General features: G+C 43.0%; 1 protein-coding gene across 1 annotated transcript; it reads right to left on the reverse strand.

The window, feature by feature from the left end:
* Positions 1-968: 968 nt before the first annotated feature.
* On the reverse strand, positions 969-19,252 carry l1cama (L1 cell adhesion molecule, paralog a; the record flags this gene model as incomplete). The annotated part of the gene is made up of 27 exons (XM_079226227.1): positions 969-2,773; positions 3,482-3,554; positions 4,478-4,612; positions 5,023-5,172; positions 5,307-5,420; positions 5,526-5,702; positions 5,909-6,031; positions 6,341-6,557; positions 6,949-7,064; positions 7,168-7,393; positions 7,519-7,589; positions 7,676-7,873; positions 8,466-8,567; positions 8,690-8,814; positions 9,097-9,256; positions 9,469-9,629; positions 9,984-10,095; positions 10,182-10,328; positions 10,406-10,537; positions 11,137-11,321; positions 11,534-11,648; positions 13,740-13,910; positions 14,385-14,507; positions 15,388-15,590; positions 16,159-16,261; positions 17,884-17,898; positions 19,126-19,252. 27 exons carry the CDS (start codon positions 19,250-19,252, stop codon positions 2,512-2,514), a joined length of 3,843 nt encoding a protein of 1,280 aa, XP_079082353.1. The 3' UTR covers positions 969-2,511.
* Between the last annotated feature and the right edge of the window lie 961 nt (positions 19,253-20,213).

Raw genomic sequence — 20,213 nt, forward strand, 5'->3', positions numbered from 1 at the left:
CATAAAACCAGTTACAGTGGTAGATTCATAGTGCAGTTACAGTTATGTTGGCCCCATGTGTAGTACACGTCCACCCACCTCCTGTCGTTTACCCATGATACATCAGTCCCATTGTGCACAGCACAGAACACAAAGAAGCACATCTACACCCGGCCGTGACACACACTATTTTCCACTATTTTCATTTCCCCCTCCCCTCCCACTCAGGCATTGTTTTTTCAAATCTGTCTGTTTTTTTCTGGGTTCTGAAGAAGCTTCTGAAAATGAACCAATTCTCTTTTTTTACACATAAAAAAGGGGGAAAACAACAGTGGAAAAGCAAAGACCAGTGTCCTCAGCCTTACCCTCGACACATGAAAAGCAAAGCGTGAGTGGCAGCCAAGTGAGTATCTGTGTGTGTACACTTATTCTTCATTCAAAGCTAACGTTTGCCCTGAACACTGACAAACACAGATGTTTAGCAGCAGATAGTTAAGTTAGAATATTGGCATATTTTGCACCATTCATTGCTCCTGTTTGAAAATAGATTTTCAAAAGCTTTATTGTCCTCGAGTGTGTCTGTGTAACTAACTTCCTTCAGTGCCACTAGCCTGTTAAGACAACCCATACACTTTATCTCAGGGACTGTCAGATGGAATTCGGCCAGTGTCAAGCTTTTATTTAAATTGGGAGAAGTGAGGCAGCAAGGTTGCATATAGGTACTCCCTGTGGTATGCACAAACCAGCATACTGCATCTCCGACTCTCATATCAGCATCAAACAAAAACTCCACAGATATTCACTGAGCTGCAATTCATTGCAAGATAGTTATGGGTATGAATGCATATAGCTTTCATTGTAATGGAACTGCTATTATCACTAAATGCAACTAATAAATATGTTTTTGATTTTTTAATTTGTAATTTTTTTTTACCTTTTAAATTTGTTTTGCTTAAAACAGCCAGATATCACTGCAATAATTTGTCAAAAATGGAAAGTTTGAATTTATAGTACAAAGAAGAAAAATGACAACTTGCAACGATTTAACATTTTAAGATAAGTGGTTTCAAACTTGCACATTTTCATATCAATCACAGTTGGGTTCATCAAAACAATCTTATAAGGGTATTTACATTCTGTGGAGACAAAAACAGTTGTACTCAAAACCACTCCAGTACCTTGTATCTCAGATTTATTTTTTAATCAGTAGCATGTAAATACAATGTCTGCCCAGCTCGGAAAAGAATACATTCTCTGTGTTTGATGTGAATACCAACTGCTTGCTTTATTATACATCAACTGGCAATCATTCTGCCTGTCTGCAATATCAACTTGCATTGATGAGGGTCTGAAAATAAAACATGAGTGTTTGCCCACAAGACTCCACTCCCTGATCTGTAAATATACATAAATACTGCTCCTCAAACCGTTTGTGAAACATGAGATGAACAGGTATGAAAAGATTGTTAATTAGAGACAACAATGTTTTTAATACAGTGTAGAAAGAGACAAAGACAGATACAGAAAGCTACACAAAGGTCTCGACACAAAATTACATCATTTCCAAAAATGACATTACACTTCTGGTGGGAAGGCGAGAGAGTAATGACATCAATCTGGTGCTCTATGCAGACCCAGCAGGCACAGGAACTTATAAGGAGCATGTACATATCTATAATACTGTATTATGGCTAAATAGATAGATGTAGATGCAGCTATATACACCAGATGCTACTCAGCATGTTCACAGCAAGTTCCCATAATGCATCCAATGTTATTTATAGTAAGAAACTTGGCTTTACTTAGTTTCAATGAAAACATCTTGATCTGTGAAATATGTCAACTGAGAAAAGTCAGGAGTTTTATATAAATAGTGTAGAAAACAATATTAAATAGTTATGATAGAAATAAAAATGGGTAATAAAAAAGGATGTTTTGTATTCAAACACATTTTTGAAAAGAAAAGAAAAATGTCAGTGGCAAGTACAATCTGAGACATCAAATGGCATTAGACATACAAATGTGTAAAATAATATAAGGCATGATAAATATCAAAGACTTTTTACAGCAGCATGTGCCGCCTCTTTCCCCACGCTAGGCTCTATGATAATCCTCCTCTTTCAATGCACTACTCTGCGTCTCTGTACCTACAATCCCGCTGATATTTTCTACCTGTACAACATTCTCTCTTTAGCTTTCTACATAGTTGTCTGTGGAGAGAAAGAAAGAGAAGAAAGGTAGGGAAATTAATCTCAGTCATTAAGATATGTTGTAAACTACACAGATAAAAGCAGGGTTAAAAGACATCTTCAGGTCAGTCAAACTTGTATCACATTGTTCACTACTTTGGACACTCCTTTGGTCAAAACAGTCCAGTCGATCAGATGACTGCCAGGGACATCTGAATAGTCAATACATTGATTGTATATTAGTCGTTTAACTACAGATCAGCAAGTCAGTGGGGAACAGGAATGTATGGGCACATATGGGTTGACATGATTTGGTTGAATGGCCCCCGGTGGACGTGTGGGGTTAATCGAGGATGGTGACCGAGTTGGGCATGCCACTGGTAGCGGGGGAGACGGCGGTGGGATTGAGCGGGGAGTTGTCTGGCAGGCCATGCAGCGCCTCCGGACCCTCGCTGGGACGACTGAACTGGCTAACCAGAGACTCATCCATGTTGAGCTCGGTGGTTATGGCACTGCTGCCGTTGAAGTCCAGGTTGTCCTCGCTGCACAGCTTGCTCTCCTCGCCGAGGGACGGCTGGCTGGCCGTGCGCTTCTCCTCGAGGTCACTACAGCATGCAAGAGCACAGAAGAAGTAAAAGCAAGAAATGTTATTATATGGCCAGTAAAAAGGAATATGCAAGCTGAAAATAGGTACAATTTAAACCATTAGTCGATTCATCGGTTGGTTGATTGACTATGTTGATGATCGACTCAGCATTTAAGTAAGCCAAAGTACCCAGTGTTGATAGTTCTACGTTCTAAAATGTGCAAATGTGCAACTTTTCTTGGTCTTACTGTATAGTACATTTCTTATTTTAGAGTTTGGGACTGTTGAATGGACAAAAGAAGACTTTTGTTGAAGTCCCCCGGGGCTATAGCACACTGTGATTGGCATTTTTGCCTGATTTCTAACATTTTACAGATCACACGATTCATGCAAAATATAATATGATTGTTAATTGCAGGCCATATACAAGGTAATACACTCTCTGTGATTATACCAAACGTTACAGGGAAGTCAGTAGGTAAGTAAGGCATTGGCAGGGATAATACAAAAGTGGGTTTAGCATAGCAAATCACACCACAGCATACCTTTCTAGAGATCTGCATTGTAGGAGCAGGCATTTGAGAAAAGAGGGACAATGACAGGAACACACAGGGTTAGGAAAAACAAACAGTGCTGAGGCAATCAAGACTGGGAGTTAGAATGTAAATGATCTATAGAAGTATAATGTAACACCAAAAAAGAGAGGATGAGCATTCAGATGACAAACCTATACTCTCCAAAAGTCTCATCCTTCATAGGCCGTGCTTCTGAGTCCATCGGACCCTCTTCTTTATCTTTCACTGAGAAGGAGAACATATTGGATTTTATTATCAGTGAGATCTCAACCATGTTTCATTACATTACGTTTCGCTCTAAACTACTGCTTCAGACATTGATAATGACATTCTGTCCCACACCATAAGATAACACCCGTTGAAAAAAAAGGATTGTGTTGCAAAAAGATTTGGACTATCTGTACACCAAATCTGTGTATTTATGTAGTTTAAAGTTTGATGTTTGTCTTAATTTCTCATCTGATTTTCAACATAAGAGATAGCACTCTGAATATTACTGTTAAAATTTAAATAATTAATCTCTCAGAAGTATAATGCCAGTGGGTATGGTTGGATGTATTATTCAATTAGTCCTTGCTTTTAGCAGAGACAATTAGGTAAACTTTAAAAGGAGCCAGACACTTGTTTCTCCCTCATGTGGAAAGGGATGAAAGGCCGGTGCTTTTCTCTGACCAGTCAGACAGTAGCCTGCAGGTTGCAGTTACTCCAGTGGTTTGTGATTATCTTTTCACTGTTCTTTTCAGAGCCTCTTACTGTCACAGTAAGGAAGTACAGGCTTAGAGGTCTGTTTCACTACATGTTTGATGTGAAAGCTGGAAGGAAAAAATATGGCCAAGTGAAAAGAAGTGGTCAATTATTTAGATATGGAGCCACTGTAAGGATCACACAAAGAATTTTAAACATGGTGCAATCTTAATTTACTGTTGTCTTTCCAGTAAGAATGACCTTGTTTACTGTGATGCATTTCTGTAACTGCAAGGCTTTCTACCGCAGTGTAATTTTCATTATCAGACAGCTTTATGGCTCCAGCAGACTGTTCAGTCTGTGACACAGAAGTTGTCTAACACTGTTTTGTTCTTACAGACAGACTTAGAAGATGGACTGGATATAGTACATTCTTTAAAAAAGTTGTTCAAGGCTGCACTTGCCTGAATACTTCCCCCCTTTACTCCTCTTGATGAAGCAGAGGATAAGCAGGATCAGCAGAAGCAGCACGATGGCGCTCACAACACCGATGAACCAGCCTTGCGTTGCAAAACTGGGCTGCACCTCAGTTACTTCTTCTGAGAGAAAAGACGAGGTGGGGAGAAGTGAGTGTACGTTTGTTATGAGAAAACTGGAAGAAAGTACAAGAGGAGTGGAAAGGATGAAAACGGTAAGAGAAGCAAGATAAAAGAGAAAGAATCTAGAGCGGAAGAGACAGAGCAATATGTATTTTGACAAGGTGGCATTGCACACCCGGGAACCAAAGAATACAGCACAATACACCAAACAAACAAGTAATGGATCATTGCATATAGCTAACCAAGTTTTCTTTTCATGAGAGCCTTTGAAAGCACTTCACAGGCAGTGGAGAGAACTGCAAGGCACTCTCTGTAGGATCAGGCTTTATATTTAGATGTGGGAAGCCCAGAGGAGAGAGCAGAGAAGATGAAAGAAAAGAGGATGAATGAAGGCGGAACACTTATAGTACCTGTTCCTAGTGTGTCAAACTTTTTCTCCAAGAAGGTGGCGTTGCTGGAGATGAAGCGTAGACGATAATGAGAGCCAGGAGTCAGGCCCTGGAGCTGGTAGAAAGACTGGGAGGAGTTCACCTTCTCTGTTTTCTTCCATTTACTGGCATCTGCAGAGACATGACAAGAACATTGATTTACTTTCTCTTGTTTAGGATTATGAAACTATACCACGGCTAGCTTTGTGGTTTTAAAAGGTTGACTATAATTAGGGTTTGTGTTATGTGCTTATTAGAAAATATACCATTTTTTTTTAGGTAGTATATCTGGAAGCTAACGTTCCTGTGTCTCTTCTTGGCCACCCAGCTGAGGTTAACAAAGTTTTCTCCAGGAGACATGTCGATGATGGCAGGAGGTGCTGCAAACATTCAGACAGAGGAATTAAACTCTTAATTGAGTACAATCTGATCCTATTTGTGACAAATCTGTGAGTGTGAAGACCTCTGTGAATCCGGCTTTGTACCTCCATCCAGTGTGGTGGCACCCTCCCTCATGATGAGCTCTCCGTCCCCTGCAGCGGTGCGCCCCCTCAAGACGATGCGGTACTGGCTGTGGGGGTCCAGGGCCCTCAGGGTGAGGTGGGCAACTAAGGGGTCCTCTATTGTCTGTACCTGCATGGGGCTGTCATCACTCTCCACAACTGACCACATCCCAGCAGAAAAAAACATTCAATCACAATTTGATCTTTAACACATTGTTTTGAGTGACACATCGACTGACTGATGAGCATCATTAGGAAGCTATTCTTTGATATTTGTGTTATTGATTTTGCCGTAATTATATTGTGTCGATACATTCATGGGGTTTTTAATGCAGCATAAAAGCACTTGTGCAAACAATGCTCACTCTGTTGGTACTGTAGTAGATATCCAATGAGGACTCCATTGGGCTGAGCAGGTGGCGTCCAGTGGAGGGTCATTTCTGTCTCTGATTGGCTGTCCAGCATCAGGGACATGGGAGGACCAGGAACTAACAGCAACATAAACATGCCTGATTAAAATTCCCTTTGCTTACTGTAAAATGTACTACTATTTTGATCTGTCTATTTCCCAACAACTACCTGCTCAATAATATCTATCCCTGCATCAATTTCACCATCCTTCTCTTCACGGGCCTCCACCCAGTCAACCTCTGGATACAATGTCATTTCCTGTTTGAAATCCACTATTCATTCCTCCCATCTTTGTCTCTCCATGTCTATAATTAAAACCACTTCACCCACTTTATCCATCACCATCCCTCTTCCACCATCAATTCCCCCTTCATTTTCATTCTCACCTCCTTCTTGAGTCTTGAAGGACAGCGGCTCAGAGGGGGGTCCCTCTCCCTTGCTGTTGAATACAGTGACGACCAGCATGTAGTGGGAGTATGGTCTGAGATTACTGATCACCTTCTCCTCCTCGTTGGGTCCAGTCTCCACCACCGAAGTGCTCTCTGGCTCCCTGGACCTCCGGCCTCTGTGGTGGCTCCTGGAGCCAATTCTGGTCAAGGAGACCTGGAGTCATAAAATCCGTCATTGTAAAATTATGGACGAGGAAATCATCGGTTAGTTTTTTAGTTACATTTTGAAATAAATGTGATACACTTCTTCTTATTAATTCATTGCCTATCAAGAAATGTTCTTATGGCATTAAAACTGGTACGGATAGGGTGTTGAATAGATGATGAATCAAAGACCCAAAAGCATTGTGACTACATTGATACATTCTAAAGGTAAGATCATCTAAAATAAAGAATGCTTTTCTCATCACAACCTTGACACTAAAGAGAACTCTGAAGCCTTTGCCAAGCTACGGTCTGGCTGCCTCCGCTGTAAACCCAAAATATGTATTATTCATGAGGACAGGGCTGAATATGAAAGAACAGATGAGATACAGGAGCAGTACCTTGTATCCGAGCAGGTGTCCTCTGACCGTCTCTTTGTTCACTGCTGCCCAGTTCACTCTGATGGTAGTGCTGTTCATTAAATCAATACCCACATTCATTGGAGCCTCCAATGGAACTGAGAAACAACAACAGACAGGACGGTGAAATGTGAGAAAGAATACAAAGTAGAAATATTCCTAGTACAAGAAAAGCTTTTTATTGAATTTTAATTTTTTTACCATCTTCTCCTGAGTAACCGATGACGGGATCTGGCTCAGGTCCCTTCCCCTTCTCATTGACAGCCTGAACTTTGATTTCGAAGGCAGAAAAGTTGCCAATGTCATTGACCATAAATGGAGGTGTTGTTGTGTAGTTGGTGTGCCAGCTGGGTCCGCTGCCCACCACTCGCCTCCACAGAACCCGATACTTGAAGTCAGGTCCATTGAAGTTACGTTTGTCCATTTCCTGCAGTTAAAGCAGCAGCAAACAATAAGGCAAAGTCAGATGCAGAGAAAATGTACTTGATGTTGCTCCAGATAATGAGCTTGATGCTGCTTTAGATAATTAGTACATTGAAGCAACAAATGTACCTCCCAGCTGATGAATAGAGTATCTGGGTCTTTGGACTCACTCCTAACATCTTCAGGGTTATTGTCTGGAGCTGTGGTTGGAAACAAGTTAATTATAGTTTTATTCTGAGTTCACTTTGAGTGTGACAACTTGTGGTTTCAAAGCACTGGCTCTCACCTTCAGCGGGTGTATTGTAGATTTCAGATGGCTTGCTGGGGCCGCTCTTTCCCACATAATTGATGGCAATGACCCGGAAACGGTAAGACATGTAGGGCCACAGAGGGAGGCTCGCATGCGGCTTGTTTCCTGTCACTCTCTTCAGCTCTTCCCAACCCCTCTCTTGCGAACCTTGGTCCTCAAACTCAATTACATACTCTGCAGAGCGAGAAAGAAAGAGTCAAGGGGTGATGGAGAAAGACAGGATATAAACAATAAGCAAGAAATAGAAACATAAAATCAACACTCAGTAGCGATGAAGTCATGTCGAGACACTTTGAGCTTTACAAAAGTCGGATGCTGCAGATCAAATAATGATAATCCTGTCAACGTAATGAAAACAGATCAGCCTTTCATTTTGCCAGAGGGAGATGAAGATATGGGTTTGTTGTTCTGGAGTATTGGAGTTCGACAAGATGAAAATTGTATGTTTGCTTTTCTCTGTGTGTGTGTGTGTGTGTGTGTGTGTGTGTGTGTGTGTGTGTGTGTGTGTGTGTGTGTGTGTGTGTGTGTGTGTGTGTGTGTGTGTATGTGTGTGTGTGTGTGTGTGTGTGTGTGTGTGTGTGTGTGTATGTGTGTGTGTGTGTGTGTGTGTGTGTGTGTGTGGTATCAAATAAATAAAATAAAATCCCTATTCATATAAAAGCAGTTTTAGCATTGCAGAGAAGAAAAACAGAGGACGGACGAGACAGATGTGTGCACATGTGTATGCGTCTGTATCGGGAGTATGTGTGTATGTTTGTCTGCAAACCTAGCACAGCGCTGTTGTGGTCGTCTCCAGGAGTCCAGGTTAGGGTGACTGCACGACGCTTAGGATCAATAATCTGGAGCAGGACAGGAGGGTCTGGACGATCTGAGGGAGACAACAATAATATCATCACTACAACTATCTGCACACTGCTTGTCGACACACTACAAGCGTTAACAGTTTTTTTAATCATTAGAACTCATACAGTACATATTCATTGATCTTACCCCATAAAGTCAGGGTGCCACTGGCTTCAGCCATGTCGTGCTTAGTGATGACCTGACAGGTGTACACACCCTCATCATCTGCTTCAACATTAGTTATTTTTAGGTCTGGTCCATCCATTGTGTATCTGAAGAATCAATGTCATCATTGTTATGTTCATCTTACTTCTCCACCATCGTTTACTACTTCTACTACTTTTTTCAACATGGTAAGTCATTTGTTTGTTTGTTTATGTAAGAGGAACAATACAGATACACATTATATGGGAAAAGAAATGTAATGTTTATAGGGTATCTAGCTGAACGTGTATTCTCTGTTCCTAATTTGGCTTAAAACAACTAAACAAATTCAGTCATTTCTAACATTATCCTCATTTTGGTCAGTTCTAATGCATACAATTTGGTCTTACTTTCCGTCAGTGTGGGACTCAGAGATCTTTTGATTGTTCTTTCTCCATTGAATGAGTGGAGAGCCCAGTTTTGGGTCCACGAGGGACAGACAAGTGAAGATTGTTGTGTTTCCACGCTGCACCTTCAGAGCCTGTGGAGGCGACAGGATCACTGTCCTGTCTGGAGGAAAAAGCAAGCAGACACACAATGCTGAGTCAAGCTGGTGCAAGTAACATCAGCTGCTAAGGGACACTGTGTGTGTGTGTGTGTGTGTGTGTGTGTGTGTGTGTGTGTGTGTGTGTGTGTGTGTGTGTGTGTGTGTGTGTGTGTGTGTGTGTGTGTGTGTGTGAGAGAGTGTGTGTGTGTGTGAGTGTGTGTGTGTATCCACTCACTGAGCACTTCCAGCTCGGTATTGACAGATAAGTTGGTTTTCTGTATGGCGCATGTGTAGAAGCCCTCATCGTCATGGGTGACATTAGAGATCTCAAGCACTCCGTTGGTGAGCGGCTTCACTCTGGGATCGGCCAGAAGGGAGGAGGTTCTGCTACTCTCCCTGGAAAAGACACACACGTGCACACAAAATCACACATTATAAACCTGGCAAACAGAGTAACAAATAAACCTGTTCAGCTCCTGCAGGGGCTAATGAATTCAGTTTAATTGCCACTATTTCACCAAAAGAACAAAGCCTTGTTGGGCAGCTGCCAAACTGATCACATTTACAGCAACAGCTCAGATGTAACAGTATTTAGCTGTTAATGTATGCATATGAACAGCTACCTACGCAATTATATCACCTCTGTGAAATTTGTGAAAAGAAAAATCTGTCAAACAAGACATTAGAATACATTTCACAATACAACGCTCTCAAACACAATTAAATAAGGAGGTTATGTGCCTCACTCACCATGTGACTTCAGGTTTAGGAGAGCCAAAGGTCTCACACTCCAGTAAAGCTTTCTGGCCCTCTATAAATGTGTATGTAATTCCATCCTCTGTCAGGATCTGGGGGGGCAGCTCTGAAACAACGCACACAAAGAGAAATGAGACATCCACAGAACAACACCCACAACTCTATTTAATAAGAGACAAAACAAACATTCACCAATGACATAGACGTTGGTGTTGGTGAGGATGGTTCCATGCTTGTTGGAGGCCTGGCATTGATAGATGGCAGTGTCTCCCAGGTTGACATCCTTTAGTACTAGAGATCCGCTTGTTGTCAGAGAACGTCTGGGGTCCTTGTCGGTTGCTATTTAAAAAACATGCAGTCAGCACAGTGCACAAGTTTGTGTGTTAAGGTACGTATTGTTGGGTGTATGCGCTGACCTGAGAGGGCGATCCCGTTGATGGTCCAACTGATGGTAGGATTTGGGATGCCGTCCGCCTGGCAGTGTAGCTTGACAGTCTCTCCTGGGGCATATAGCTGACTGGGTGGCTCCTTGATCCAGTGGGGAGCCGCTACAAGGGCCACAATATATCAATTACACACAGCGCAAGCAAAACAATACATTCTTCAATTAAACAGTACCAAACCTCTCCACAGGATAGTTATCAGTGAGACTGATGGGTTGGGATTGATCGGTCACACCAAATAAGTCTCCAAAATGAAGCAACTGATTTTGTTGGGCTTAAAAATAAACTTTTTTTTTCAAGTCCAGGTATATTTACTAGTCACAGCGAGTACTACTCGGGTTGTGACAGTTGTGTGAAGTGCATGAGTTTGACCAATAGTGCAGACTAAAAGTGCCATAACTTTACATGAACTTGAATACTTTAAACTCAGAACAAAAGTGTAGAATTAATTGATCACGTAGCAGGGGACAAATGATGGTTTTTGCATCAATTGCTAAGGGTGAAGCCAGTATGTACACATGCCAACTGGTTAAACGTAATAAACACAAGATACAGTAATGTGAATCTGTATTATTGTAGTTACCATTATAGTTTAAAATCATATAGTGTGTGTGTGTGTGTGTGTGTGTGTGTGTGTGTGTGTGTGTTTGTGTGTGTGTGTGTGTGTGTGTGTGTGTGTGTGTGTGTGTGTGTGTGTGTCATACCTTCCACAGTCACAGTGTAAGTGTGTGTGGCCTTCCCTTGGGAGTTCTCAGCCATACACTGGTACTCGCCCGCGTCACTCTCTGAGATATTGTTGAAGCGCAGGCGGCGGTTGAACATTTCTTTAATGATCCGAGATTCAGACATCTCACCGTCCCTCCTCAGCCACGAAACTTTGGGAGTTGGACTGAGGAGGAGGAGAGAGGAAGGGAAGAGATAGCAGGAATCAGAAGGATGTGGATGGAGGGATGCAACAGATGAAGCAACACATTGAACAGAGAGAGAGATGGGATGTAGAAGGAGAGGAGAGGAACGGATGAGACCTATGTAAGATATAAAGGTGCGGCTTAAGTTTTCTGAATGATGGGGGGAGAAATATGTGCACACACAGACACTCACAGGCCTTGGACGATGCACTCAAGCTCCACGGTCTGACCCTTGAGGGAATGGTAAGTGCTGTGGCTTCCAGTAGGTTTCATCATGTGGGGCCTCCTGTTCCGCAGTAGAGAGTTGGCTGGAGAGGCGGAAACATAAAGACGGAACAAAAGAGTCATGCATATGTATGGGTAGTTTTCAAATTGCCGTGCTGCTAGCGCAGCAGCCACTTTAGAGAATCTGATACACACAAACATATGCAGGGTGTTATCATGTGGAGAAGACTTTACCTTTCTAACAACACATCATTGTACAGCTTCCACACACACACACACACACACACACACACACACACACACACACACACACACACACACACACACACACACACACACACACACACACACACACACACACACACACACACACACACACACAGGTCTCGTGTTAACATGTGCTCATCTTCCTGACCTCTATTGGCCACAGATGCTGGCAGCCACATCTCAGTGTGAGCTGCATCTCATTAGCACTGAACTGAGGAGGTGAAGGGCCCCCCGGCGGCTCTGTGACCATCTACTGGATTAGATACTGCTTTGGTCAGCACAACATGCCACCACATGGGGGTGAGATGACTTTGCTTTAAGTATGAGGTCTTTTCATATACAGTGTTTTACTGTAACAGATTTCTCTTATGTAATGAAAATAAGACGATGTTTTCGTAATGTCAATCCGTGCAGGCCAACTTTCAAAATGAAAGTACTTTACAAAACAAACGATCTTAATTAAAGGTTTGGTTTACCAAAATTACAAAGATCATACACTCACCTAAAGGATTATTAGGAACACCAGTTCAATTTCTCATTAATGCAATTATCTAATCAACCAATCACATGGCAGTTGCTTCAATGCATTTAGGGGTGTGGTCCTGGTCAAGACAATCTCCTGAACTTCAAACTAAATGTCAGAATGGGAAAGAAAGGTGATTTAAGCAATTTTGAGCGTGGCATGGTTGTTGGTGCCAGACGGGCCGATCTGAGTATTTCACAATCTGCTCAGTTACTGGGATTTTCACGCACAACCATTTCTAGGGTTTACAAAGAATGGTGTGAAAAGGGAAAAACATCCAGTATGCGGCAGTCCTGTGGGCGAAAATGCCTTGTTGATGCTAGAGGTCAGAGGAGAATGGGCCGACTGATTCAAGCTGATAGAAGAGCAACTTTGACTGAAATAACCACTCGCTACAACCAAGGTATGCAGAAAAGCCTTTGTGAAGCCACAACACGCACAACCTTGAGGCGGATGGGCTACAACAGCAGAAGACCCCACCGGGTACCACTCATCTCCACTACAAATAGGAAAAAGAGGCTACAATTTTGACAGTTGAAGACTGGAAAAATGTTGCCTGGTCTGATGAGTCTCGATTTCTGTTGAGACATTCAGATGGTAGAGTCAGAATTTGGCGTAAACAGAATGAGAACATGGATCCATCATGCCTTGTTTCCACTGTGCAGGCTGGTGGTGGTGGTGTAATGGTGTGGGGGATGTTTTCTTGGCACACTTTAGGCCCCTTAGTGCCAATTGGGCATTGTTTAAATGCCGCGGACTACCTGAGCATTGTTTCTGACCATGTCCATCCCTTTATGGCCACCATGTACCCATCCTCTGATGGCTACTTCCAGCAGGATAATGCACCATGTCACAAAGCTCCAATCATTTCTAATTGGTTTCTTGAACATGACAATGAGTTCACTGCACTAAAATGGCCCCCACAGTCACCAGATCTCAACCCAATAGAGCATCTTTGGGATGTGGTGGAACGGGAGATTCGTGCCCTGGATGTGCATCCCACAAATCTCCATCAACTGCAAGATGCTATCCTATCAATATGGGCCAACATTTCTAAAGATTGCTTTCAGCACCTTGTTGAATCAATGCCACGTAGAATTAAGGCAGTTCTGAAGGCGAAAGGGAGTCAAACACAGTATTAGTATGGTGTTCCTAATAATCCTTTAGGTGAGTGTATATTAGCCATGCTGGCAGCATGGCTCAGGGGGATGGCATTGCTGCTCTGTGGAACGGTTGGTTTATCCACCACTTGGTTCAGACTGAGATATCTCAACAACTTTATTGCTTTAGATATAAACAGTCTTTGCTTAAAGATGCATTTCTGGAATTCAGTTTAGGTCAGATCAGTCCAGTCTACTGTCAGTTGATCCAGAACAAAACTCACAAGGGTTTACAGTCAGGGTGATGGGTTCCTTTGCCAGAATGGTGCGTGTCGCCAGGTACTGGACATTGCAGGTGTAGTCATTCCTGCTGTCCTCAGTTGTCAAATGGGCAAAGTATAGGTTGCCATCCTTCCCTACAGCCACCCGTTCACTTAGCTGGATATGGTGTAGCCCTGTGGAGAGAGAGAGGGGAGGATATAAGAGAAAATGTATGACAGATAGAGGGGGAAATGGGAAACGAGAGAGAGAGAGAGAGAGAGAGAGAGAGAGAGAGAGAGGAGCTTAACAAGAGGATAGAATAGAGAGCGGAAATAGAATAGGGAGGCATAGAGATACAATAGGATGAGGCAAAGAGAGAACTAGAATAAAGAGACGTTTGAGAAAAAGGGTAAAAATTGAATCCGCTCAGCCTACAAACGGTACTACATAATAAAAAAAAACATTCAGGGACAGATAAATGCATGAAAGGATATCCTGGACATTGAGAAAGGAAACAAGATAATATTGTTTCAGAAATAAACAATCATCTTTACCTCACTATGATGCTAGTGGAGCCCAAAAGGACATATAGATTGTCCACGTAGCAGATTTATTGAGGAAACAGGAAGGATGTAATGGAAGGAGAGATGGAAAGGTAATGTACTCACTCGAGTCCATCCAGTGAATAATAGGCTCCATGGAGCTCTGCGGGGGGTTACACTTCAGAATGATACTGCTTCCTTCATCAGACTTCAGATGATCCTTCTTTTCTTTCTGCTGGGTCGGGGGAACTAAAGGCAAGCAAGTGAGGAAACACACAGATCTGTTCATACAAACACCTTTGCACACGTTTACGTCAACTTAAAACACACAATTCATTGGATATGGAGTAATATTTGTAAATCCCATTTTTAAAGAACTTCATAATCTTAGGAACAGCGTGTGAGGAGGCGCCAGGTTGTCTTTTGCCTTGTAAAATTATGTGATTTGTGAGTCACGTCTCCCTCCCTCCTCCCTTCTGCCCATCGTTGATAACCCCGCAGGAGCTACTGAAGAGCGCTTCGCATGACATCAACTCAAGAGCGTTTCTGGGGAAACCGTTGTCAGGGAAACTGTGATGGAAGGAGGTCGCCCAGGAGATAGCCAGTCACACAGGTGGATGGATACACAGAGGTGCTCTTTACTTTCGCCCCAAGGGCCCATGTGTGCGCGTGTGTGCGTGTATGCGCGTGTATATGCTGATTATTATGTTATGTTCTAGGTGTGAGCCTCCATCTGCTAACAAATGAGCTCTCTGTAAAGCAGGGCGAGGAAAAGGTTTATACGCTGGCTTTATAAATCACTCTGTTATCGCTGATGAAAACCAACAACATGTCTTGCTTCTAATCTGGACTTTGAAGGCATTTACAAGTGCTCAAACTCTGAAACTGACATCCATAAAAGATGTGTAACTCCTCTAACGTGATGCAATTTGTTTTAAAAACATATCTAGTTCGATAATATTTCAAGTGGTGTGATTTCGTCTCTCAAGGCTAAAGCCAAATGATACCAAATCAGTAAATATTCATGGAGCAGGATGAAATTTGAATATTCAAATGAACCATCAAAATGAATGACTCTTTCTTGTTCACTGGTCAGTGGTTGCTTTAGAAGTAAACAGCATGTTCTTACCATCAGTGCTGAGGAGGGCCTCATTAGAGACGGCTGTCCCGAGCTCGTTGGATGCATAGCAGATGTATTTGGCTTGGTACTGCTTCACGCTCTCCATGGTGTTACTGAGTGTGTAGAATGCAAATGAGCCAGAGTGCTCAGAAACCTTCAGCTCTGGGTCACTGCCTGGGTCAAACTCCTCTCCATCCTTTGTCCATCGGAAACTTGAGCGAAAAAAAAATTAAACAGTAATGCTGATGGGAGGATGTTCACAATAAAAAATGATTTCCATGCCTTTGAAAAAGCAGTTTTTGAACACACACAAAATGTCCTTCTATGTCACTGAATCTGAGGGTACAAATGAATTAATGCAAAATGTACAGGAGATGCCCCAGTGGGACTCATACGTGTGTGCTGTGTAATTGCGATGTTCATCTTTTCCGTGGCAATTGGAGCAGTTTTCCACTTCAGAGCAGCTAAGACACTCTGAAAAGATTGCTCGAGGGCTTAATGACATTTATCCCTTGTTGAAATGAGAACTATGACTGGGAGAAGCTGTACTCTCATGTAATACTAATACATAGATGTCAGCTGGACAAGGAGAGGGAAGGTCAACGTTCTCAGTTGTCTAAAAAGATAACTAGTGGCTAAGCTCCACCATGACCAATATAGGATCTTCAGACCGTTAGCGTGCGTGCGTGTGTGCATGTGTGTGCGCGTGTGTGTGTGTGTGTGTGTGTGTGTGTGTGTGTGTGTGTGTGTGTGTGTGTGTGTGTGTGTGTGTGTACTAACATGGGTTGAGGGTTGCCAGTGGCTTCACAGCTCATGACGAGGTCTTCAACACTAAAGACGGTGACAGACTCCGGCTGTGTGATGATCAATGGAGGCCTCTTGACTGCAACGGCCAGAAACAGAGTTAATGCTGTCACAACAACAGTTACAGAGCAGGCGTGCATGTGCTACTACACACCTATTGGTTTAAATAGATAGAGATACATGCACACAGTCCAAATAGTGCGGCAGTCTTCACATGACCTGCTTTCATTCTGCATGCTGCTGTAATAACTCCAACTCTGACATACACACATATATCATCCCATTGTTGTTAATGGCTTAACAAACAGCACAGAATAACCAGCGATACCACTAATTTTCTTAGTTTAACAGCTGCCAATAAGTATATTCAGTCAATATCACTGAAATAGACTCCTCAGAGAAAGAGATGAAATGTAGGCCGAGGAAAAAAGTGAGAGCAAGAAAGCAGACAGAGAAAATGCGTTGATGAGAGGAAATTGATACAGCATAATTTAAGTTCATGTATAAAAGGGATATTTGGCACAGTGCTCCCTGTGGGAAAGAGAAAGAGTCTGCGGGGAAATGAAGCAGAGATTTTGAAGAGAAAAAAAGTAATGACCACCGCAACAGCCATAAAGCAATGCCTCAATAAGAGACTTGTAAAAACCAACACGCTGGGATTTGCTGTGAATACAGTATTGAACCAGCATGTTCGATTTTTCCACATGCTTTATGGCCCATGTTGTATTTTTATGTTCTGTTTTTCCAATACCTATAGACAGAAATGTAAATCTTTTTCTCCACATAGCTCAGTGACTTTGGGCTGTTGGCAATGAAATAAAGGTCAAAGCTTGATAGTAGTTCTTACAAAATGTGGCTTCAAGGGAAAGAGACAGAGCCCAAGATGAATTTATATTATTCCGGTAAATGGGTAAAGGAGGACACAGGATGGAGGGCGGTTGCGGTAGATGAGGAGAAGAAGGTGATGGAGATGGAGAGTTAAGCGGACAGACGAGATGGATGGAAGTACAGCAAAGAGAGAGCCCACATAGAGCAACAGAGAAGCAGAGCAAATGGAGACAGAGGGGAGAGGGAAAAAACAAACAAGAGGTAGACTTACAGAGATTCAGAAAGAAACGGATGGGAGAGTGAGGGAATTTAATGAAAGAATTCCCACTGACAGAGGCAATAAGCCCATTTCCTCAGCTGATCAAATTGAAGTTTGGGCTGCGGGCGCAGCTCCATTATTGGCAGAGGAAGAGGAGGAGAGGAGCCGTTGCTTAGTACTTTAACTCCTCTTTATTTCCCTGTGTCTTTGATCTGACAGCCCTGCTGCCTCCTTACAGACAGCAGCTCCTCACACTTCTTCCTCCCTGCTCCTAGAGGGATCTCACCTACTCGAAGCCGGTGAGGATAAACACGCACCCACATACAGAAAAAGGCAAACAGAAACAGGCGCATGTTCACAATACAACACACACACATCCTCACGTACAAACACACGTGCATGATACAGAAACAGAAGCATAAACACGGACACACACAAGCATAACACTGCAAATGCACACTAAACCTGATTCATTAAAGTGCAGCACAGTGCTACAGGACTTTCAGTGTGTGCTGGATGGAAAATAACCTCTCTGGCATAATGAAAGTGTACAATACAATTTGCCAGCACCTGCATTAAGACAGATAGAAGTCAATAAAGTTAAAAGCACTTACGATCACTTATGTGGTCTGTAACGCCGCAGTGGTGGCCAGAGAAAAGGCAATGAGGGAAAAATATTTTAGTTACAGTAAACAAGAAGGAGAAAGAGATAGTTAATACAGACAGTTAGTGAACATACAGACAAACAGAGAGACAGACAGATAGACTGACGATGATCACTGATAATTGAACAACATTTATGATACATGGTAGATAAAGCAGTGTAATGTCTCCTGTAATTGAGCGTAGCTTTAACCCCGGCCTCCTTGACACAGATTTGAACACATCTCCTTTATTGATCCTGATCACTGTCCAAGTGACTCTCATTGACATGGAGGAGCCTTGCTAATTGAAAGGCAGGGGAGACCTTGACCTTTTACGTATTTGACCCGCTCCATCTTCCTCCTCATCATCCTCCCTTCATCCTCCTCAGCCCTCTCACCTCTGTGTCACCGATTCCCCCTTTGGGAATTAGACTGGGAGATTTACTGCATTTCATCAACCTTTACAGGTCATGCACGTGTGTCCAGGCGTGTGCAAACCCTTGTTTGTACACACACTTTTGAAGTCTGTGTGGGTGGTGAAGGACTGTGACTCACTGCAAGTATCTTAGACAAAGAGTGAACAACAGAAGCAGAAGTGCTCTCTCTCTCTCCCCCCCTCTCTCCTTCCCTCCCTCTCTCTCTCTCTCTCCCCTCTCTCTCTACCTCCCTCCCTTCGTGGCCAGGCCGACACAGCAGAGTAGATGAAGATCAATTTCCCTGCAGGACCACAAGCTCAGCTGTATTTCTAATGCCCACATATTGCATTGAGGAGAAGGAAGGAATAAGATGAGGAAAAAAAACCTTGCTGGATTTTTGTTGTATAACCGAACTGTTGATTAAATTACTCCCCAATCTGATTCTGGTTCGCACCAAGGAAACCAGATCAATAGTGGGACTAATCAATGCTGTATGAGGGGATCAATTACAAAGTAATTAGACACACAACAGGCACAGATGCTCGCTAACCAAAGAAATCTCAGACAGTGTAGTATTTCGAGCATAATCGAGCAATGCAACCCAGAGTATTGAGATTACTGAAAGAGAAATACATGTTCATTCTGCTCATTTGCACAAATGAATCCTGATAAAAGATCATTATTAGCGTGCTTTGATGAATCAACAATGTAATTAACACAATAAACAGATCTTTGAACCCCATGGAAGCATTCAGTTTACGTTGTCATGAATGGTACGATATGAATCTGTACTCACAGTTGGAGGGTATGTGTATGGCTGCTTCGCTGGGCTGGGCAGCCAGAGAGAGGAGGAGGAGGAATGGGAGGAGGGGAGAGGAGCACCGCCCCCTACTGCCAACCTGCTGTCGCTGCGTGTGAGGCATTGCTCACTGTCCCATCAAAGTCCCACCTGCTCACAAATGTACAGTAAAACGCAAACAGAGGTCAACCTCACACACACACACACACACACACACTTGTGCAGAGCAAGTGTGAGGCTTTGTTTCTTTTTCAGGAGGCCTCAGCTTTGCCTCGTATGTCCCTCTGGTCTTCTCTCTATTTTCCCCCTCACTCCTTTTTGCTCTCTTCTATAAGTCAGGTCAACGCCCTCCTGCTGGTCTCCTCTCTGTAACATAAAAGAGAGGGGGAGGAGAGGAGTGGAGAAGCAAGAGGGAGGGGCAGAGAGGGACCATGTGTCAGAATGGGAGAAAAATTACCCTGCACCATGTGGTTAGACCTGAGCACAGACCGCGACATGGAGTTAACACACCAATCAAGGGGGAACAATACACATCCCATCAAAAAGCACCAACAATGCCTATCACTGAACCTGTTGCTAAAAACAAAAATCCCCATTTGTTTAATTACATGAGAGTGGCCCATATGTAACAGGCTATAGTCAGCTGGACAGATGGACAGAATACTGCAAGAAGAAGCTGTACAGAGCCTCGCATCACCCAGATGGGCTCAGACAATGCAGATTGATGAAGTGTCAAATCAGATAATACGCAAGACAGTCAAACAAAAAGTTGATAATTAGGTTGGCTGGTCCGGGCTGCATTGAACGAACTGAACAGTCCGTATTGTACTTGGGTGATAGTGCTGTGATAAATGTGCAATAAAGATGCTATCAGTCATGGTGAGTGAAGCAAGCCACCCCTGCTAGGATACTATCCGTTTTCCATCTGTACCCTTGGATCCGGTCCGCACCACAACATGCAGGCTGTCCTCCCCCGCGACACCACGTGGCGCAGCCCGCTGACTGTTTACACTACTCAGTATCACACACAAAGAACTGTTATTGCACACCATGATTGAGACGTAAATGTGAGACAAAAGAAAATG

This window comes from Taurulus bubalis, assembly GCF_910589615.1.
Source record: "Taurulus bubalis genome assembly, chromosome: 11".
Classification (NCBI taxonomy): Eukaryota; Metazoa; Chordata; class Actinopteri; order Perciformes; family Cottidae; genus Taurulus; species Taurulus bubalis.